The 23,140-nt window shown below is 34.2% G+C and overlaps 3 protein-coding genes across 4 annotated transcripts; 2 read left to right on the plus strand and 1 right to left on the minus strand.

Moving 5' to 3' along the window:
• Window positions 1–2,327: 2,327 nt before the first annotated feature.
• LOC108196265 (uncharacterized) lies at window positions 2,328–11,521 on the plus strand. 2 transcript variants are annotated; one of them, XM_017363472.2, is made up of 3 exons: window positions 2,328–2,550; window positions 2,653–2,762; window positions 2,921–3,510. In XM_017363472.2, the coding sequence occupies exons 1-3, from the start codon at window positions 2,396–2,398 to the stop codon at window positions 2,983–2,985; spliced, it is 330 nt and encodes a 109-aa protein (XP_017218961.1). In that variant the 5' UTR covers window positions 2,328–2,395; the 3' UTR covers window positions 2,986–3,510. The 2 variants fall into 2 exon arrangements, with proteins under 2 accessions (XP_017218961.1, XP_017218962.1); XM_017363473.2 differs by lacking the exon at window positions 2,921–3,510 and adding an exon at window positions 11,198–11,521 and having other exon boundaries at window positions 2,330–2,550.
• Window positions 6,921–8,894, minus strand: LOC135147777 (zinc finger BED domain-containing protein RICESLEEPER 2-like). The gene is made up of 3 exons (XM_064081313.1): window positions 8,492–8,894; window positions 7,707–7,975; window positions 6,921–7,593 (listed from the first exon to the last, which is right to left on the minus strand). Exons 1-3 carry the CDS (start codon window positions 8,892–8,894, stop codon window positions 7,219–7,221), a joined length of 1,047 nt encoding a protein of 348 aa, XP_063937383.1. The 3' UTR covers window positions 6,921–7,218.
• A 1,369-nt stretch (window positions 11,522–12,890) lies between the features above and the next one.
• LOC135146690 (zinc finger protein 1-like) lies at window positions 12,891–13,538 on the plus strand. Its single transcript, XM_064082109.1, has one exon. It carries the CDS (start codon window positions 12,891–12,893, stop codon window positions 13,536–13,538), a length of 648 nt encoding a protein of 215 aa, XP_063938179.1.
• Window positions 13,539–23,140: the final 9,602 nt, after the last annotated feature.

The following is a 23,140-nucleotide window of genomic DNA, read 5'->3' on the forward strand; positions in this document are numbered from 1 at the left end:
TGTTGGTATTATATACAATGCATAAACATCATTAGCGGACAATTATATAGCTCCTTTGGATTAGTCTCTTGCTGATACATATTTCCTTGCAAGTGCCTGTAATAACACACTTTTTCTATATCACTTAATTTTCTATGAAACCATCAAAATTGTTCCTTCCCTAACGAGTTAACTTTTCCCCGTCAAATTTAACAAACTTTAACCTTTATTGAATCTAAGAACAAGCCTAAAACATTAATAATAGAATTTTAGTTTCCTATTTATCGAAAATAAGTTTATCAAAAAATATTTAACATACAGATAAAATTTGTCAAAAGTAACTTAGATATATGTTTAATAGTAAAAATAACTTACAAATATATATTAAATATATATGTTTAATAGCAAAAAGAACCATTTTTTATAAAATATTTATTATTATTTTAATACAATTAATTTTAAAATAAAAATGTTTAAAATTAACGTGCAGCAGCATAAATCTTAGATGATTAGTTTTCCCCAAGAAAGCTAATAGAAATTGGGACAATTGTGACAGGAGAAGACACTTATATATCAGATAGTTATATGAAATGCTAACAAGGATTTAACTAACATGTTTATATGAGTCGGACACACAATTGTAGATTGTGCACTAATTCGGATATTCACAAAAACAACCTCTTTACTCTCAGAATAAATATGTTCGGTTTGGTTTATATGAGTCGGACATCCGATGAATTCTATCACTTCATATTAATGATAAAGGTCGTATATCCTGCAAAACTCTTAGTCTGTGTGCATTTGGATGGAAGGGAAGGAGGGAGAATGAAATGGAATTTAACTATGAATTGGGGGTGATTAGAGAAATTGTCTATAATTTTCATTCATTCAACTACTTGAACTACAAACTTAACCCACATGTTACGAAAGGAATGTCCATTCCATTTGTTCATCATGTTTCCTTATCATCTTCTTCATGAAAAGTTTGAACTCACTCATGTTTAATCATTATTGTCTCATACTTCTTTCTTTCTCCGTAAAACTTCTCTATATATTTTCATTCCATTTTCCTCTCATTCCATTTCATCCAAGTGAACGCAATTTTAAAAATGTTAACAATCCATCAAATATTCTATATCAAAAGTAAAATTTAAATATAAAATTTTCTTAGAATAATTTCATATTTTCACCTGATAATGGAGCTAAACATGACCTAAATTTGTATGCACCACAATATTCTGAATATAATTAATTCAAATCTTTTTTTCAAGATAAAATCTTTTTTAACAAAAATAATTTTATTAATATAAGCTAATTGAAATAAATAAAATAATTTCTAAAATTAAGATTTGTAATTTATTATTTATGAATTCGGGAGGGAATTCAATAAAAATTATTTAGCATTAGTTAATACAGGATATTATGATTTCCTTAAACGTATAAACAACCATATGAAAATGTGGGTTTCTTTTCTGTTAAACGAAAACGGGGGAAGTTGTTTAAGTATTTGTAATAAAAATATGAGTTAATTGCAATTGGCACCCCTTTGGTTTCGGCTTATTGTACATTGCATTTAATAGTTTTGGAAAATACACTTTGCAGCCCCAGACTTTTAAACCGTAGACACTTTGCACCCTTTCCGTTAAATTCTGCCGTTACCGTTAACTTTTGCATGGGCATTTTGGGAAATTTAATTATATTTAATTAAAATCAGATCTTTATTTAAATTTTTTGACCATCTAAACGATATTTTTCGGAAAAATTTAAAGAACGAAAGTTGTAGAGAATAAAAAGATCTTTTTAGAAAAATAAGGTTCAAAATTTAAATAAGTATTTAAAAATGATTGTTCATTTTTACAAGATTGCTAATTTTTGAATTTTTTAAAAATGATTATAAAAAGAATTACGAAAATATTGAACTTTATAGTTCTAAGAAGATCTTTTTATTCTCTACAACTTTCATTCTTTAAGTTTTTCCAAAAAATATCGTTTAGATGGTCAAAAAATTTAAATAAAAGTCTGATTTTAATTAAATATAATTTAATTTCCCAAAATGCCCCTGCAAAAGTTAACCGTAACGGCAGAATTTAACGAAAAGGGTGCAAAGTGTCTACGGTTTAAAAGTCTGGGGATGCAAAGTGTATTTTCTAAAACTATTAGGTGCAATGTGCAATAAGCCGAAACCAAAGGGGTGCTGATTGCAATTAACTCTAAAAATATTTGGATACATAAAAATCGAAAATTAAACCACATTTATTTCACGGGCTCAAATTAGGATCAAGTTACATGGGCCGAGAGTGAAGTAAGCCCGGGATTCGTTTCACAGGTTCAAAAAAAAGACCCAAGCAACAGTGAAGAATAAACAAAATCGGCGGAGAGCTGAAAACAAAACCCTGGTTACATTTTGACAAGAGAAATGGCTTGGCGAAGCGCATCCAGGTCTCTGTTTTCCACCGCCAGAATTTCAATTTCTCGCTCCTCATCTTCTTCTCTACCGCGCCTTCGTTCGCAGCCCCATCTAATCGGCCAGCGCATCAACACTCGCCGCCTTCTATCAACTTCAAACCTAGGGTAAGTAAATGCTCTATTCATCTCTTATGCTTTTTCAAAATTGTATATCAGTAGTCATAGCTTTGCTGATTAGCTGCCTTTTGTTGTAATTTGTCGTAACAGCGCAATTGGATGCACTCAATCGTTGTTGCCACTCCACAGTGTGGTTGCTGCTACTCGTTTGACCTCTCATATCTCGGTCGAGGCTCGTGCCTGGTGTGAGCTTACTCAGGGTAATTATTCACGTTTTTGCCTCCGTAACCTGCATTTTGTTTTAATATAGTTATTTGGATGTTGTGTTGTATAGGACTCAGGACTGTGGTTGTTTGATTCAGTCTGTTGTGATTTTCGAGATTCAGTTTAAGTTTATAATTTTTGGGTGATTGTGCAGTATATTGTTTGGTTTGGGTGGACAGAATGCAACGAGAAAGGAATGTAATGAAAGATGTGAAGTAAAATTAAAGGTAAAATGAAATTTTGTAAGATGAAAGAGTGTAAAGAGAATAGTCTAGCAAAATCTACTACCATCTTCAGCCCTTAAGGTTGTAAAGAAAAATGAGTAGGAATGGGAGGGGTGTTCAATCTTAGGGCGAGTTTTATGTTGAAACAGTTGGGGAATGAGTTGGAGGAATGTATGATTATTTATGACACCAAGGATCATCCAATGATCACAACCGGTTAAAGGAATTCGTGAGGGAAGTGTTCTGGTGTTGTATAAGGTCAGTTGTTTCATCAACATAGATGAAACTCCTCGATACTCACTTTTCACCGGCTACTCTAGTATTTTAGGCATTTTCAATTAATTTGTAATGTCAGACATGTTGTATAATTAATGAATCTCTATGTTTCTAACAATTTGTATGGATTTATAATACCATGTGAATTTATGTGATTTCGTATGAACTTATTTGAATTTGTATGCATTTATGTGAGTTTAAGTGAAATTTTTGTGATTTTGTACAAAATTATTTCAATTTGTATGCATTTATGTGAATTTGTATGCAGTTATTTGAATTTGTATGATTTTATTTGGATTTTTATGATTTTATTTGAATTTATATGAATTTGTATGGATTTGTATGAATATATATATATATATATATATATATATATATATATATATATATGAATTTGTATGGATTTATGTCAATTTATTTGATTGTGTATGATTTTATTTGGATTTATATGATTTTATTTGAATTTATATGAATTTGTGAAGTTACGCGATTTTGCTGTATGGGAGCGGCCTAAACAGGTGAAACTTGCATGTGATTGTGTTGTGAATCGTGCCTAGACAAAAACTTGTGGGGGCTTGTAAGAATCCTATTGGGCGTTTGGTGCTTTTTAAGCGCTAGACGCTAGAATTTGAATTTGCTATCCAGCGCTTACACATTAGCTAACCAAATTGTGTTTCTATGCGTCTAACCCCTTGCTAATCAAGAACCAACCAAATGACTAGTTAACCAAATTGCAACCAGTTGTAAACATTTTACAACAAATCAAAACACATACAACTACAAGTGCTCATAGTCAAAACTTTAACAAAACTACAACAATTAATTAAAACTTTAAAATGAATCCATAAACGTAACATGAAATAATGGTCAAAACCTAAACGTAATATCATAGTCAAAACGTAACATGAATTTAGTGTAAACATGAATTCATTGTCAAAACTTGACTTCACTCAATATCAAAATTGAAACAAAAACAATAATAACGGGAACGGAAATGGACATGGTTAATTAACAACCGATGTAAAATAAGGTTGAATTATATAAACAATAAACAACTGTACAACAAGGTCAAAATCAAACTCAAATACTACAAAAACAACAAAAATTGTTCCTTTGAAGCATTCTCTAGCCTTTGCTTCATGAGAAAACTCGAGATCTGTTGCCTTGCCCTTCTGAATCTCACTGGCGATCCTACAGTGAAACGTCTAGATCCAGGTCATCGACTGAAAATGGAAGCTTGTAATAGGTAGTCCATGTACTTCATGATATAAATCCCCATAAATCCGGCAGTCATTGTTGCTACTGCTTTGGCCTTCAATAGGTAGTCTATATACTTCAAGACATAAATCCTGCATTGTTGTAGTCCAAGAATGAAGGAGGCAGCTAGTACTGAAACACTTTGTAGCCCTCTATTTGGACCCCTCCAAATATCATCACTGACATGATATGAGTTATCTACTATAATAACCCGTCTGCTTGGTATTGGTAATATATCCTCCATCCCTGCACTTGAAAGAAAAGTTTAGCATTAGTCTTATACGTGACTGATATTTGAAAGAAACACGGGTCACTGATGAATGATGGTTGGTTGTTTTCAATGTATTTGAAAGCATGAAAAGCTCAATTGATTACTTATACTAATATATCCATAAATGAAACAGACCAAGTAACTGACACCTTGCAAGTACTTGGTAATGGTTGTGGTCAGTTTTACAAACAACATACTCAACCCACTGAAAAAGAAGTTTGTACCGAGAGTACAAATTGAGTACAAACCAAAACCATAATTTAAAAGTACAACTTCCAACTACAACCACTACAAGCCAGTATGCTACAAAAGAGAAACAGTGCTGATAATATACATAGATAAGATAATCCACTGAACAAGAGCTGTAGACCACTATATATCTACAAGCCTAGCTCACTGGAACTGCAACTCAAACCTCAGAAAGCCATGATGAGGCTTGGCAATAGCACGGAGCTCAGACGTCATCCATGTGAAGAGATGAGAGACTCGCCCCAGCCTCTTAACCTCCTCGCTAGTAGATGGCATCTCGTAAAACCTGAGACGTGCCACCTCCACAACAGCCCTCTCACGGACCCTAGCATCCTCGCTAGAGTGCTCCTGACGGACATACATTGGTCCACTAACTGAAGCCCTCCTCGGCTCACCATGCTGACTTAGAGCACTAAACTCTGCATTCTGGCCCTCAAGAAGCTCATAGTCCATCTGTAGCTCGGCATACCTGTGATATGGAACTGAGGCAGACCTCCTGAGTGATGCTCTGGATGCACAAGATGCCACTGATGAAGCAGGAGGTCTTGTGCATCCAGAGCATCACTCAGGAGGTCTGCCTCAGTTCATTATCATAGGTATGCCGAGCTACAGATGGACTATGAGTTTCTTGGGGGCCAGAATGCAGAGCTTTGTGCTCTTACTCAGCATGGTGAACCGAGGAGGGTTTCAGTTAGTGGACTAGTGTTTGTCTGTTAGGAGCACTCTGGGGAGGATGGGGTCCGTGTGGGGGCTGTTGTGGAGGTGGCGCGTCTCGTGTTCCAGGAGATGCCATTTACTAGCGAGGAGGTTAGGAGGCCGGGGCAAGTCTCTCGTCATCTTTACATGGATGATGTCTGAGCTCCTTGCTATTGCCAGGCCTCGTCATGGCTAAAGTGTTTCCGAAGTTGGAGTTCCAGTGAGCTGGGCTTGTAGATATATAGTAGTCTATAGCTCTTATTCAGTGGATTATCTTATGTATATTATCAGCACTGTTTATCTTTTGTAGCATACTAGCTTGTAGTAGTTGGAAGTTGTACTTTCAACTTATGGTTTTGGCTTGTACTTCAGTTTGGTACTTTATGTTTCTTGTTGTGATGTTTTCTTTTATTTCAGTTACAGCAGTAGTTATCGTTGTTTTATTATCATGTGGCATTCTCATAGTGATGTGGTGGTTTATAAATCTGTGTGACAACATATAGCTTCGATAGTAAAAGAATTTATCAGGGACAAAACAAAACTTTGACAGGGAAATTAGTTTCCATATATGCATGTGTCGGATATATTCAGATATATCTTTTACATGTACCTGATTTCATTTTTAAGAGATTACTAAATAAGTTATTTGTATTGTCATCTGAGAGAACCTATAAAGATGGTGCCAGTGGTTATGGAACTGATGCGGATGCAAGCAGCCAATTTGAACCAACAACCGCGTTAAGTAGAGTCTGGGATAACTTATAAAGTATTTCAGTCAGTTCACCCTCCAGAATTCAGGGGATCAGCAGATCCAGCGGAAGCCCGAACTTGGTTGAAGGAAATAGAGAAAGCATTCGAATTGGTAAAGGTGGGGGAGGATCAGAAGACCATTTTTGCTAGCTATTTTTCTCAAAGGGGAAGCGAACTATTGGTGGTAGGGGTGGCAACTTCGGGTTATGGGTCGGGTTCGTGTCGGGTTAGCATGACCCGATTTTTTTTTTGGTATGACCCGAACACGACACGACCCGAAACAGGTGAAGAAATCTTAACCTGTACACGACCTGCTGAATACCCGAGTTACCCGAAGTTGACCTGTTTTGACCTGAATTTAAATGGGTAGTTTTGACACGAACTGAAATGACCCGAAATGACCCGAAAATTGAAATAAATAATTAAACAAATATCCAACAAACTTAACTTGCAAATGTCAGTTTACTACAAACATAACACAAAATAATAATACGAAGTCTAAAAATTTTTAAAACTATTTTACTACATGTTCATTCATCACTGAAGTGAAAATTCATAAGAAATTATAAATTCCAGGTGCATTTGATGTCACATGCCCACTGCCCAGTAAATGATTCCACCCACATGTCATGGTGCTTTCTTCTAGTCTTTATCCAGGTCCCATTTTAGAATATCTTCAGTCAAGTCTTCCGCTGCAGCCTCCGCCATTGCTGTAACAAAAGTAATAAATTAAATTGTTAGTGTGCTGAAATGTTGGTTTGCATGAATAGAATTTAAAGCTGAAACAACATCTTTATCTCCATATATCCAATCTCTTGCACAAATTAAACTCTCAGCATTTTCTGGTAGAAGTGAAGTGCGAAACTTGTTAATAACACATGCACCAGCACTAAAAGCAGCTTCTGAAGCGACGGTGGTAATCGGAATACTCAAAATATCGGGAGCCATTGCAGCAAGTTCAGGATATCTAAATTGATTTCCCTTCCAGAAATCTAAAACATCTAAATTGGATTTTCTATCAACTTTTGGCTCCTCCAAGTAAAGCTCCAGTTGTGTTTTTTTGGCACTTAAAACTGACACATTATTTTCATAGTCATCAAGCTCCTGCAATAGTTTGAAATTTGGATTAGGTACATTATTAAACCATAGATAGCATATACACCACTAATTGAAATATAGTAGCTTTGTTGATGATTCTGGATTAGGTACATAGTTACCTTCATAACATCTTCGGCCTCATTAGCAAAGAGAGTTTCACATCTATCACGAGAACATCCTTGACTTGGAGTTGAATCTGCCCCTGAACTCAAATTTGCTTTAGCAACATATTCATTAGAAAGCAGGAAAAGCTTTCTTTTAAGATCAATAAATTGTTGTGACTGAGCCCCGTAGAATTTCCTATAGAAGAAGTCGACGCAACTGAGCTTGTACCTCGGGTCAAGAATGCAAGCAATGGCTAATATTGTGCTAAATTCAGCCCAATATTCTTGAAATTTCTAGTACATCTTAGTAGCCATTGAGCGTAAATACTCATCCTCAGAAATTAATTTATCAGTCGATGCTAGATGAGCAATAGCAAGCACTGGAAAATACAGATTCGCGGTAGGATACTTACTACCAGAGAATAGTTGCGTTATCTCATGAAACACACCAAGAAACTTACATATCTTTTCTACTTTGTCCCATTCTTCCTTCGTAGGGCAGAATGTATTGTTTGAATCATAAAGTTCTAGATGACACAATGCTCTACGATAATGTGTAGCACCATCAAGCATAACAAAAGTGGAATTCTATCTTGTAGGACAATCCTGCCTTGAACCTTTTCTACCAACAATTGCCATATTTTTTACACATTCCTTAAACTTCTTTTTTCTCACTTGTGAGTTCTTCAAATACTTAATACTCTCTCTGATTTTTTCAATGCAATGATCAATATCTTTTAAATCTTTTTGAACTACAAGATTCAATATATGCGCGCAACAACGAATATGCATGTACTCACCATCACTGACCAACAAGTTCCTTATGTTTAGTTGAGAGATCAGCAAATTAATAAAACATATATTAGAACTTGCATTATCCAAGGTCATTGCAAAAACCTTATGCTCAATACCCCATTCACAAAGTAACTCATATATCTTTTCACATAAATTCACACCTGTATGAGGAGGTGGCATAATTGTATAATTAAGAAGTCTCTTTTTTAAATTCCAGTGTTTATCAATGAAATGGGCTGTTAGGGACAAATAACCATCAGTTATCATTGAAGACCACAAATCAGACGTTAACGAAACTCTACCAGGGGCTGCTTGCAACATTTTTTTCACTTTTTCTTTCTCTTTGTTGTACAGCTTAAGCCTTAAGCACATCAGCTTTACAAGTATTTCGGGAAATACTTTGGACATTATTATTTAAATAATGGTGTAAAGCTCTAAACCCCTCATACTCCACAAACTGAAATGGTTGACTGTGCATAGTGATAGCAGCAGTATACAACTCTCTATACGTTTCTTGATCAAACTTATTATCACTTAAAGAAATAGACCCTTGGCCACGAGATATAAGAAGCTGACCTATGTCTCTTGTAACTCTGTTCTTACATTTATTAATATGCTTGATTAAATTACCAGTACCATAACTACTTGGACAAGCATAGGTAGTACCGCATTTCTTGCACTTACCTCTTTGTTTTTTATCCGGCCCGATAAATATTTCGAAGTGATCCCAGACGTGCGAATTGAGTTTCCTCTTTATTGTAGAAGCAGAGGCAGAAGCAGCTGGATCATTAGATATCTCCACAACATCGTCATCTTCAGCTCGATTCTCTGCCAGATTTTCTTCAAAACTTTCCGGTGGTGGATTTTGGTTTTCACTTTCACTTTCCATTTGTGAGATCTGCACCACACAAGCAGAAAATAAGAATAGATTAGCTATAAAGAACAACAAAAAATCATAGATACACAATCCTATATATGAAATTACGAATAGATCTAGGCCCTAGGGTTACCTAATTGATATAGTTCTAGGGATTGAAGGTCGAAGGATTGAAGGAGAAAGAGGGTTGAGGGAGGCGGCTAAGAAAATAAAGTGAGGGAGGCGGATAAGAATATAAGATCTAGATACTAGGGTTGAATGTGTAGATATATATATCGTATATACATTATTAAAATATACAGGTACGGATTTGGGTATTTCGGGTTAACCTGAAAATCACCCGATTTTTTCAGGTAGATATTTACCCGACCTGATACTTTTGCGAGTCGGGTTCATGTCGGGTTTCGGGTCGTGTCAGATTTTGCCACCCCTAACTGGTAGGAATCGAGAAAAGCGTTGGAAGGTGCTGGAGTGATCAAGTGGGAAAAATTCAATGAACTATTCCTCGAGAAGTATTTCCCGAGGTATGTCCGAGATCGAATGGAGATCAAATTTTTGGAGCTAAAGCAAGGGAATTTGAGTGTAGCTGAGTATGAGGCCAAATTCACTGAACTATCCAGGTTTGTGCCCAAATATGTGGATTCAGAAATAAAACGAGCTAAACGATTTCAACAAGGATTAAAGCAATGGATTCGAAGTAGAGTTGCAATGTTTGAGCTAAGGGAATACCCCACAATGGTGTAGAAAGCTATGATAATAGAAGGTGAGAGTGATTTCTTAGTAAAAGAAAAGGATGATAAGAAGAGGAAAGCAGAGGTAACAGAAGGAACCGCATCTCAGAGGAGTTTCCAACCTCGTTTCAACCCAACGCCAGAATTTCAGCCAGGAAGGCGAGAGCCTGCTAAAAGGGCAAAAACGATAAGATTCCAACCTAATAACCGTTTCCAGGATCCAAATCAGTCAAGGCAAATAAATGCACCGGCACCAGATTGTAAGAGATGTGGAAAGAAGCATTTGGGTTTTTGTGCACCGACACATATAGTGTGTTTTAAATGCAACCAGGATGGTCACTACGCCAATACATGTCCAAATGTCAAGCCCAAATCTCTTGTAAACTGCTTTAAGTGCGGAAACTATGGACATTATGCCAAGGACTGCCGAGCTGATGCTTCACGAGGTAATACCCAGCAAGCTACAAGAGCACCATCTACAAATCAACCCAAAGCCCGAACATTCTACATGTCAATGAAGAGTTGGAGTGCAAGATGCTGATGTGATTGCAGGTATGCTTCATATAAATTCTGCTAGTGCCAAGGTGTTAATTGATTCAGGAGCTATGAAGTCTTTCATATCTTTAGACTTTCTTCATAAAGCGCATTGTGAGGTTCAATCATTAGATCAAACCTTAGCAATAGGGTTAGCAAATCAAGATCGTGTTCATTCTTCGTATTTTAATATTTGGACAAGCAAAAATGGAAATGTGCCATCATAAATGGGACGAAAGGAGTATTTCATTCTTCGTATTCTAATATTTTACTTTTGATCAATATTTTATTAAAATTTACCTCTCTGTCCTATTTTCTTCATGTTTTTGTTCAATAGGTTTTCCTTATACATAATTACTATGATTTTTAAAGTGTGTGGATCCTGTGACGACCAACTATAATAACTCCTTTAGTCTAATTATATATAAGATTTAATTAGTATGTTTTTCATTTCGATTATAAATTATAGATTTCATAGGTTTAGTACCTCACTATCAAAACTTGTATATGATTTTATTAGAACTATGGAGGGGTTATTTTTCCTAATTTAAATATGGTTTGTATTGCAGGTACTTGATATGATTGGACTTATGGCAGATATTGCTACATTGATCAGGGTTTGCAGTTCTTGATGGGATACCTTTGAAATCAAAGGGTGTAGGTTCTTTTTGTAGAGCACACAGCATTATGGATGAGTGAAAAATTGCATGCTGATAAACATTGATACACTCACTTACATATATGGTGATGACTGGCATACAATTAGTATATGTTGTTTTAGAAGTTTTTAACTTATCTTATGCCTATTGCAGTTTGCATGCTAATAACTGTACTATTCAAGATTTTCAATTGTGCAATGTCCAAGTAAATTACGTAATGCTTATACCTTTTTACTGCTCTCTTGCTTCTTCAATGTTAACAGGCTGCGATGTTTATTATATGCCAAATTAATATGGTCTGCCTGTCTTATATCATTTGCATTGCATTTTTCCTTTACTATAACATGTAATGTTAATCCTGACATCACTCATGAGTCATGAGTAAAATTTAATGCAACACAAATACACACCCAGTGTTTGATGTTTAGTCATCCTCCAGTAGATACTGGAACTTTGCCATTTGTAAAATTATCGCTCAGTAATCGATATCTCATGCTCATGCACACACAAACACATTAGTCTAGATGTTTATTGTTTTTGAATTTAACCTTGTACTTAAAGCATAAACTTATAAAGACTGGTAGGGTGCATATAAATGTACATACCTAATATCTAGTGCTTCACAACTACAATCATATCATAGTTGTCTTGTTGATACCATTTTGAGTGCCTTGTAATATAAATTGGTTATGATATTCATATATGCATGATTGACCTGTTCCCTTTGGAGTTATGCATAGAAAATTATTATGTTGATGACATATTTAGTTACTTGTATTATCAACTTGATAACCCCTAAATATATTATTAGTGCGTTTAACATCTCCTTTCTGTACAAGATGTAATTTTCCCTTGTTCTTCCCATACATTATTAACATTTGAGTGGTAAATTTGTATCTTAAGTGGACCTAAAATATATGTGGATATTAGATGAGCATGTGAGTGCAAGTCCGAAAGATTTACTTGTGGCCAAGAGTATTAACAAATGTGGCTTTGTTTTAAATGATGCGGCTCGGTTTGAGTAAAGCCTGCAGGTGAGTTTACAAGCACCAGTGTCCAAAAGCCTGCAGGTGAGTTTACAAGCACCAGTGTCCAAAAATTCGCTGAGTTATTTATATTATTATCCTAACAGCTTTTAGTGATGCTTCACTAACTAGTAGAGCAATAAGATACAGGTAGGAGCTACAGAGTATTTTCATCATTAATCTTTAAGATATGTTAATATATGTATGTGATGTGAAAGCAATTGCCTAGTTGCAAATATATTAGCCATATTTGATGATTACACTTGCAGTTGTTGCCATTACAGTTATTATAGAAAAATAAAGATGCTAGACTAGAGAATAAGGAGCTTCCATCGCCGACAGGAGATGAAATAAGCATTTTCTTTCTTTCTAGAGCTGATGTGGTATTCATTACTAAAAATAACAAGATATTGTTAAATAATAACACTTGGTCCTTGCCACCTCTGGTGCCTCCAATTCTGTCCACTGAAATTTTGATTAACTACCTGTATTTAAGCATGAGTACTTACTCTTGTTCTGCTCTGGGCAGTCATCTTTGTCAGAAATTCTTCGAAGCTTTTTGAGATTGTAGTATATTTATGGACTCAAAGAGTGACCGAGAAGGAAAAAATGAGCTCGAGCTCTCAGTCCGCAACCATTCAGATAATGAATCAAGAATAAGTTATGAGAATGCTGTTAAATCCTCCCAGAGTGATGTTAACTTGGGAGAATGGTTAACATTAGGCCTTCACAGTTCTGGAGAATCCTCGGGTGCTGCCAGTGCGAAAGACATTGCCACTCGCATTCCATATAAACAGGAAGCGAACAAGGTCTTCTCTTGCAATTTCTGCATAAGAAAGTTCTATAGCTCACAAGCTCTGGGTGGTCACCAGAATGCGCATAAGAGGGAACGTGGGCAAACCACAGATCATCTTTCAGTCGCGAGTCAGCCATTTACTTCTCGGGCAATGCTGTCTCTTGGTGTGCAGGCTCATTCACTGGTGCACAAACCAAACAGAGGAAGGAGCGGCGCAATGCGTTCTTCGCTTGTGCAGGCTCATTCATCGGTGCACAAACCAAGCAGAGAAGGGAGCAGTGTGATTAGAAGATCTAGTGATCACGCCCCTGGATATGGTATAGTTTGGAGAGCTTCCCTACTAGAAGAAGTGGGATCAAACTGGCCAGGCAGTTTTCACATGGACAAGAAGTTAGATCGGAACAAATTAGAGTTGAATCTTCGTTTGTGATTGCACAATTTTGCTTGTGAATTTTGGCCAAGCTGGCTATCTTGGTTCGATAATAAATCATATGTTGTAGTCTTAAGTTAAGAAATAATAAGTACTTAAGATTTTCATTGTTCCTGATCAAGAATTTAGTGAGTTTTCCTACCCAGATCCTAGCCATCTTTCTTCTTATAATCTGTGGTCACTTGCAAGAGTAAATTGTTACACCTTCCGGCAAAATTATTATAACAATCAATTGTCAAGGAATCGAACTAAAAACAAAATTTCAGAAATACGCCGACAAATATGGTTGTTCAATACTGTTGAGCCAAATCCACTTTCGGAAGAGTATTTCTTCCGTTATGTTCTGTTTACCTCCCATCAACTTCGTCGAAATGCTCTTTGATGCTACTCAAAATGTCACTTGCATTCTGTATTAGGAAATGAGATATAATAATACAAAGCAGGTCTTAAATATTGTTATTTATATAATTTTAGTGGGGATAACAAGCTTTGGTCTTCTCTGATCTTCTCTGAGACACTCTTCACTTGTTCCTTAACGTACTAAATTACCAAAACATTTCTTTCGATTTATACTCGCTATATCTGTTCGTGAAATAAGTGATGATCCAAAAATTCTTACTGTAATGCATGATTGTAATAAGTTAGAAATCATGTCGCAAGAAAAATAGCTATAAGAATCTGTGAGGGGCTGGGGAGGGTTGGTTGGGGGAGAGGGAACTAAACCAATTAACTAAAATCCCATAAAACAGCTGTTTTGCGACAAGGTCCCTAGTCTACAAAACAGCTGTTTCTGTTACAATTAGTCCTCGACAGCTGGTTTTATAAATGTTTTAGAGGACAAAGCCTATAAGTGATCACAAGATTAAGGAATGTGCATAAGATTATGCGGATCAAATGTTGCCCCTAGTGAAGGCCTGGTGTCCTAGAAGCTATTGCTATCCATTTGGGTCCTTGATTTGTATCCCTAAAATCGGGTTATCAATAATATGACAACCCAAAACAGCTTTATTATGAATTATGATACTCAAATGGTGGTTGTTATGGACCATTTTTGTAGGTTTTGACAAACTAATTGTGTTTCGAGTTGCATGAATTCCTCGTCTATGTTCGCGCACATAGAGGCATGCTCTCGTATTTGACCTCATGTAAGTGGATTCTGTCAAAGATTGTCTTGGAACCATTGCTCATGTGTGTATGCTCCCATTTATATACAATTATACATGTATAAGATGTTCCCACCTACACTAAATACAAGACAACACCAGAGATGAGTCGTTAGGCATTTTGATATGCACTCCCTACTTCCAAATTTTTTGACAGCAAGTATAATTGATATTATAATTAAAAAACAAAATTAAAAAAAAATATTTTAATGATATGATCAAAATATTTAAAAATGTGTGTCAGACAATTAAACAAACGACCTATATTTTAAAATGGATGAAGTAATAAATAAGTTATAAGAAAAGATTTCAAATTAATAATCATTAGTTCATAATCATTACTGGCCTATAGTGGAATTTCGAATTTTCACAACATTATCTAAACAACGATAAAGTATTTTGTTATGATGCGCGTGGATGAGGGTACACTTAGAGTACTTGGAGTACGGATTGGAGCAACGTATTCCATAATTGCACCGTTTGTTTTGGTAGTTTACAGAAAGGTAAGAAAAATGTGGAGAACATTAAACAAAGTTGATGCTATCTTACTCAATATGTGGGGAGTTTGATGTGCTTGTCAAACAAAAAGTAAAATACAAATCGTACAGACATATCAATATATATAAAGGTGACCGGAGGGACGTAAATTGTATATTTTGATGCCGGAGATAAGACTTGTCCAAACATAAATACACAAACCAAGATAATTGAGTCCGCGTCATTTTAGCACCACACTACGCTAACAAACATTGAAGCTATCGACTTGCTTTTACCACATATTCATCCAACAAGGACTCGAGGGAAAAACAAACGGCAAATATTTGACATCTTTTGCTTGCGAACCGGTAAGAGGAAGATTCAAATATATATTACCTCTATTCCTTGCAATTTTTTCTATCGTAAGTTCTGTTCTGCTAATAAGATGTTTTTGTTTAATTTCGAAAACTTCTCTGAGTAAATTAAGAAATAAAACTATTATAAGTTGGTTTTTGAAATTCAATTTTTTTTGTTAGAGTATAATATTATTCTAATCCTCCTTCCAATGTTTTGTGATTAATATTTTGTGATTTTGAGAGAATTCATCACTTATGACAGATTCGCGTTCGACTCCACATAATAACCCACAGTAAAGATTGACTTTTACGTTTGTGTAGTGCTGTAATTCGATTCGGGCAGCTCATGAGCTCGCTCGGCTCCAACTCGTTTAGATGGGCTCGGCTCGTTTAGTTAAACGAGCTCGAGTCCGGGCAGAGGTTTTGGCTCGTTTCGTTAAACGAGTTGTCTCGACTAGACTCGTGAAAATTAACGAGTCGGATTCGAGTAGCGTTTTAGGCTCTATTTAGTGTTAAATTAAACGAGCCGACTCGCCCGACTCGTAAAAATCGGCTCGTTTAGCTAAACGAGCCAGCTCGGCTCGACTCGTGAAAATAAACGAGTCGAGTTCGGGCAAAGATTTAGAAAACGAGCCGACTTGGCTCGAATTATGCCCGGCTCAAAACTCAGCTCGCTCGAACTGAATAACAGCCCTACGTTTGTGATCCACCCCCAAATATAATTAAATTCTACAGTATAATTTATGAATTTATTTTAAAAAATCTCTAATGTGCGTGAATACTGAATAGTCTGGTTTGGTTATGCAGTTTCCTAGAACACACGTTGGGTTCTGTCAGCCACTTGTATACACAATCGACAATTGTCTAGTACTACTAGCTTTGACAAGAAAGTCATTATGTCAAAATTAAGATATTAATCACTTGTCTTGGACCGTAATTAAAAACAAAAATACCTTTGATCAAGCCCTGCGGATGAGCCGCAGAAACATTTGCAAGGTCCGACACAAAATAATTGTGATGAAAAATTTAAACTGATATAGATTTCATAGAAGTATGGATTCCTGTACTTGGTTACATTATACAAACGAATCCCACGTGATATTGTAGTTTTTATTGCTGGCCTGTATAAATAATTTTGTATATTCGAATTTTCATATATAATACAATTGATTTCGTATCAGAAATAAGTTATATATTTATATTTTATTAAAACTTAAATTAAATAGATATTTAATTTATGTAAAATGAAGTTTTAAATATTGATGATCAAAGTTTGTTATAAATTTTGTTTTATCTCACTAATTCTATTTACGTTTTAAATTATTTATATGCCTATTTTATTTAACTTGCATAAATAATCTCAAATGTAGAATTTAATTTATTGTCCTAGAAAATTAAATGAACAGTACCGTCACAAATAGAAGTAAATAAATGATGAGTTAAAATCTATGGAGTACATAAAAACATTGGAGTATTGGTGTTCAGATCATAATTTTTTAGTTTGATCCTATATAATATCTTTGATTATCCAAATTTTGATATAATCTATCATTTATAAGTTGTCTTGCACATAATTGTCGATTAATCATTAATATCTTTCAACTTTAACAAATATTAAGATTATTGTTCTGCTTATTAGTTATATTGCAGAACATAGAGTCCTATGATTTATAAAAGTAATTATTCTACCATTTGATCACGATGTTTATGTTGCAGAAGATAATGTGCAGGTTGTCAAATATTTACAAATATTATTGGACAAAAAAAATTGAAATTTAGATGACTAGATTACATTTTATCAAATTTTGTACTCCAATACTCCAATTTGTTTTTACTCCATAGAACTTAACTCAATAAATGATAATAATTGCCTGAAAAGTTAATAGCATACAATATCCCAAAATAATTTATATTATAAATATTATTTTAGTTTATTAATTATAATTTGGTTAGCAGGTGTAGAGCCGCCAGAAACTGCCTAATGCAATTGGTTGACTCGGGGCAAAAGCTAAAGTTTTGAACCAATCAACCCTGTACAGAGAACATAAATAACTCACTATCCTTCGAAACTAAAATATCATTAAAATAATATGGGCGGTTGGTATAGATTTTAATGTACAAATCCCTTTCATTTAAAAAACAAAATGAAGAGGACCTGCTAGTCAAAATTATATTCGAATTATATAATAAAAGAAAACTAGGCCCTTGAGCCGTTTTGTATCAATAAAGGGAAATGATTCCTAAGAGAATCTCCAACCATGAGAAACCTCTAGCTAAAAGTCTAAATGGCATTCTAAAATTAAAAAATTTAGTCAATGTCCACGAAAAACACCACTCCAACCATAGCAAGATGTTGCATATAATTATAGTCATCCCCTATGGATAGCTATATTTGTCGAACCACTACAGATCTGTAGTGAATTCCACGTTATCTCCCGCAATTTATTTTCCTTATTTCCCGCTGATTACATATAAATTATTACCATATTAAACTGATATATTCTATTTATATCAATCTAAATATTAATAACATACTATTTTTAAATTATAGTCAATCAATATAACCAATACCATTGATTTTGAAGCACAATGTCTTATAGGTTCAGCAAAAGCAAATTTTACATTATGTCTTACAGGTCCAATTAGGGATGGACACGGGGGCACTTCGGGGGCGGGGAGTGCTATCCCCGACCCCGATCCCCGAATTCAGTACCCCTACCCGACCCCGCCCCGAACCCCGAACGGGGATTATTTTCCTCCCTGATCCCCGCCCCGAACGGGGAACGGGGATCCCCGCGGGGTTTCGGAGAATTTTATATTTTAATAAAAACATAATAATTTTATAATGTATAATATATTTTTTATTTAAAAAACAAACTACAAACTCCTAATATAATAATAAAATAATATTATCTTATATTTTCAACCTCCAATCATATTAAAATTGATTAATAATATAAATAAACAATAATTTAAAATTATAAAATATATTATATTACAATATATTTATAATCAATCAATAAAAATAAAAATTATTTTTTTAATTATATTATAAAGTTTATCTATTTTTAATAATATATTTAGTATAATATATATAAATATATTATTATTTATATATATATAATCGGGGTCGGGGATCGGGCCGGGGAGACACCAATCCCCGACCCCGCTCCGATCCCCGAATTTTTTATAAACCTTTCCCTGATCCCCGCCCCGCCCCCGAAAAATTCCCCGAATCCCCGACCCGAGTGGGGCGGGGATCGGGTCGGGATCGAGCGGGGCGGGGTAAATGCCCATCCCTAGATCCAATTTAACCAACGATTATAGCCAACGCCTTTGGAGATGCTTTAATAACTTATCTCTGCATGTGATTTTTATCGTGGAAAGAATAAATTTTAGAGTAGATGGAGCGGATAAGCTGACAAGCCCTTGCATGCATATAAAAAAATAAAAAATTAATATTTTTTATTAAAGGGAAAAAAACAGATCGCATACCAGGTAATTGGACACTGTAATAAATCATATCGTCCTCTATCGTTTTTCAAATTTTTATTTTATCTTCTTCAGAGAAATTCATAAAGCCCTCGCACATTAAAAGATCATGAACAAATTACATTAGTTTGAGTTTGAACTTATACTTGCGTAAGTTGGTACACGACGCTTTAGGTTTCCAACAAGAGAGTATTTTGTCAACTAAAACCTTACCTAATTAATACGGGATTAGCTAACATCAACTAACATGACTAGAATAATCGAGCAAGTGCAAGATAGATTGTAGACCTGTAGTGTAATCTAAAGTCAAGAAACAAGTAAAATAAAACATGTGGTGTTCTTATTCTATGGACAAAAGATGATTTGAAGGTAGATAAAGTTGGGAAAAATGACTAAAAGAGTACCACCTTGTGTCGGTACATTTCGTGCAGTACGGTTGTGGAAATTATGAAATCGAAGAAAATTAAAAGGGTAGATGTACGTAAGTGCATGCATGGACTTTTATGGTATATATGATGAGATGACCATTTGATGTTAAGTGCTGCACTTTAATAGAGCAGACAGTCAGACAGCCAACAAGGGAAATTTAAAGTTAAAAAGCGGTACTAAAGAGGAAGTCTAACACTATGCTAAGAGTTTCTTTAAAAATATTATAAAATAATATGTCTTAGTGATTTAGCACAAGATTTAGCACATGAGCTTCAATAGTATTCCCTATATCCATTCCTTATTATTATAATAATATTAAACTTAAACAACTTTGGTGTGGAGAAGAGAGGGAAATGATGTTGAGGAGAGAGATAAATGAATATTTTAATGATAAAAATAGTTTAGAAGTGGCTAGCATATTCTAAAAATAGGGAAGGGGAGGCTTGTGCTAGTGATTTAGCACATCACTAGCATAGTGTTGGAGTGCAATTTTATCCCATATTCCCTATTTTTGGATTTAAGACTTGATTTAGCACACCTATTAGACTTGCTCTAGTACTATAGTTTGCTTAAGTCTTTATTATCGTGGAATATTTAAAACCCTATAGTTCTCTGTATTACTAAAACCAGCTATCTGTGTTTAAAACAAAGCACAGGTATAAACACTTGTATATCATGTAGAATACTTTTATTTTATTGATTAATGAGATATGCGTGTTTGTGTTAGGTATTTAGGTCGTATAATTGATATTTTTACATTCTTTACATGTAAATTTGATATATATAAATATAAAATTAACATGGTGAGTGTGAAAATTATAGTATTGTGGTTATTATTTATCATATAATTTATTGTAAAGGTGCATGATATAAAAAAATGAGTTGGTATATCAAATATAAAAAAATTTCATTCGTTTAAAAAAAATCACAGTTCAACCCTACTCATTTCTTATCTTTAATTTTCGCCAACCTCCTAGCATGTAGGAAATAGGAAGATTACACGTAATTTATTTTTATTTTCAACTCATATATTCTATTTTAACAAATAACAATCTAAAATATTATTATGATTTTTAAATTATAACATATAATCAATACTATTGAATTTCATAATATTTTATGCATTCAATTTAATCAAAGAATTATAACGTCCAAAAACGCTCTAAACAGGGTGTCAGTAGTGTTTGGTGTGGTTGAATTTGCTTATAAAAATTGTTATCGGATAACCATCTCACTCGACTTGACTGCCTGATACACATAAACAAACGTCAACTTTTATATATTATAATATAAAATCATAACATCTGAAAATAAATATTTTATAGCCATGATGCTTGAATCATGATATGAAATCATAAACTTTGAACATAAACATTTAACAGCCACGATGCTTGAACTACAACACGACTTTCACAGGATGAACCTTTAACAAGTCGTAATGTATGAAGATTGCTTGACATGTGTATTTATATAAGATTATGTTTAAAAGGCGCTTACAAGCTTAGTTCATAACTCTAACGTGTACGACTAAAATCTTCACCATCGATCTGGCTACTTTGAGTTGACCGAGAGCATGCGTGCACTTAAAATACTAATCAATTATGTTAATCTACGGCCCTAAGAAAATCGCAACTAACATGATTTATAAATGCTTATGAAAATTGAAATACGGTTACAAAAAGAATTATGCGACGAAGACTTTCCTAGCAGTGATTTGTTGATCAACTTAGAGATTCACCAGTTGGAAGCTAAGACAAACAGGAGAAATCGAATTCTATAATCTAGGGTCTCTGCATTTACATGTCGATCACTTGCACGTGATCCAATTGGCATATCGTATATGTAGTGCTAGATAATTTTTCATTTTCATAATATTCCTTCCCTCTAATTTTGACATGTTGCAGGATATATATAAAACTGAATATATAAAAATATAAATTTATATTTTCTATAAAATTTTATTCAACAAAGAATTTAAAATACAAGTCATAAGAATTTATATTATATTGTTTCACATCAACTGAGGCTTGGCTTAGAAATGATAAATAGATATTATTCTGTTTACCAACTTATAACTAAATGAAATAAAAATATATTATTTGGGTTCATTTAAGATATATTGTATTCTTAATTTAAATTACTTTTGTAAATTTAGAAGTAAACTTAAAGGTACTAGTTTCTTTAACAATTTAATTTTTATTAAAAAATTGCATTTTCTTGTTTTTGTCACGTTAATCCTTCTTGATAACTCATTTCCCGTCGAGTAGTTCACACTGTGATAATGTGATTCTACTTCTTCCAATCAACTAGGACCAAAATAATGAATTGTTATAAGTAAGGATAAATGGTTACGCAGGCGATGAAAACGATGGTGTCGTGATAGACTGACATTCGAAATAAACAAAGCAAAGGGGTAATTGATTCGAAATCAGTAAAAATTATAAAAATTATATAGCAAGGGTCAGGTTAGAGCCCGACAACACGAATACGTACAAACTAAATATATTTTATCGTTATAGAATATATCCACGTGATTGCTGCACAACATTTATCTTTTCCTCTTCCATACTTAATTTCATTAATCCTACTTTCGTTCGCCAATATTTTATTTCGTAGAAGACGGCAAAGGTAACGTGAGAGAGTTAAGTAAATTATTTTGATCCACTGCTCATATATCCATATTCACTGCTCAGTGTTTAATATTTATTGACTTATATATAATATATAATAATATATGTATATTTAACTTAATTCTAGATCAGTGTTTGTGTTAAAATTATAGGTTTGAAATTGTTCATGAATATATTGTTCATTAAATCTGTTAATATAAGTATAATTAGATCAATTAAAACATATTAAAAAACCCGTAAATTCAGTGAATGTGTTTAAATTATACTCCCTCTGTCCTCTGGGTTGTATACATTTGAAACATAAAAAAGTGTATAACGTAGTGTAAAGTAATGAGAAAGAGAAATTATCATAAATATTTTAAAGTGTTTCTAATTATTTTTTGTAAAATCAAATTTAAAAAATTAAAACAAAAATCACTAACAATATCTAAAATTTTCAAGTTTCCACATTCTGACTTATAAATCGGAACTTAACTAATAAATGTCTTATACAAAATGCACGAATAAATTGCTTCTGTACCCATACCTTCTAACTCTGCCAAAATAAAATTTAAGATTGTGTTTTTTACAAAAATCTGATGATTTAGTTATTGATGATTTAGTTATATATACCATACAATGGAAAACTGAAAAGAAAATGTAATCTGTCAGATAAGTATCGAAATTGAGCGAGTAAAAATCTTAATTTGAGCAGTGAACTATGCCGGGCTCGCCGGCTGAGCATCGTTGTCTAGAGCCAACAATTGCCATTAGAAGAGTAGCATGGTCCAGGTACGGACAAACCATCCGAGCTGTACAATGCTGACATGGCATCCTGAGGGTCCCACCTGTCCCCTAAACATAGCCAAGCTGACGCAAAAAGGGGTCTACGTGTCCCCTCTTCTTCATACACTCAATATCCCAAGACACAGTCAATATTATGAATGTTATTGCTCCGTCAGTCCATCCAAGACGTTTGTATTCTACTTGTATATTACCGGGTCCCACCTGCGCTGATGTGGCGTTTTAACGAGGGCCGTTACATTTTGACCTTTGGCTATATAAATCACATAACG

This window comes from Daucus carota, chromosome 7 (assembly GCF_001625215.2).
Source record: "Daucus carota subsp. sativus chromosome 7, DH1 v3.0, whole genome shotgun sequence".
Taxonomy (NCBI): domain Eukaryota; kingdom Viridiplantae; phylum Streptophyta; class Magnoliopsida; order Apiales; family Apiaceae; genus Daucus; species Daucus carota.

Excerpts from the sequence above, each read along its gene's own strand:
- LOC108196265 (XM_017363472.2), top strand. The coding sequence starts at position 2,396 with ATGGCTTGGCGAAGCGCATCCAGGTCTCTGTTTTCCACCGCCAGAATT. Across the intron at positions 2,551-2,652 it reads CTATCAACTTCAAACCTAGG|CGCAATTGGATGCACTCAAT; the intron begins GTAAGTAAATGC and ends TTGTCGTAACAG. Across the intron at positions 2,763-2,920 it reads CTGGTGTGAGCTTACTCAGG|TATATTGTTTGGTTTGGGTG; the intron begins GTAATTATTCAC and ends GTGATTGTGCAG.
- LOC135147777 (XM_064081313.1), bottom strand. The coding sequence starts at position 8,894 with ATGTCCAAAGTATTTCCCGAAATACTTGTAAAGCTGATGTGCTTAAGG. Across the intron at positions 7,976-8,491 it reads GAACTTGTTGGTCAGTGATG|AATATTGGGCTGAATTTAGC; the intron begins GTGAGTACATGC and ends AGAAATTTCAAG. Across the intron at positions 7,594-7,706 it reads AGGCCGAAGATGTTATGAAG|GAGCTTGATGACTATGAAAA; the intron begins GTAACTATGTAC and ends AAACTATTGCAG.
- LOC135146690 (XM_064082109.1), top strand. The coding sequence starts at position 12,891 with ATGGACTCAAAGAGTGACCGAGAAGGAAAAAATGAGCTCGAGCTCTCA.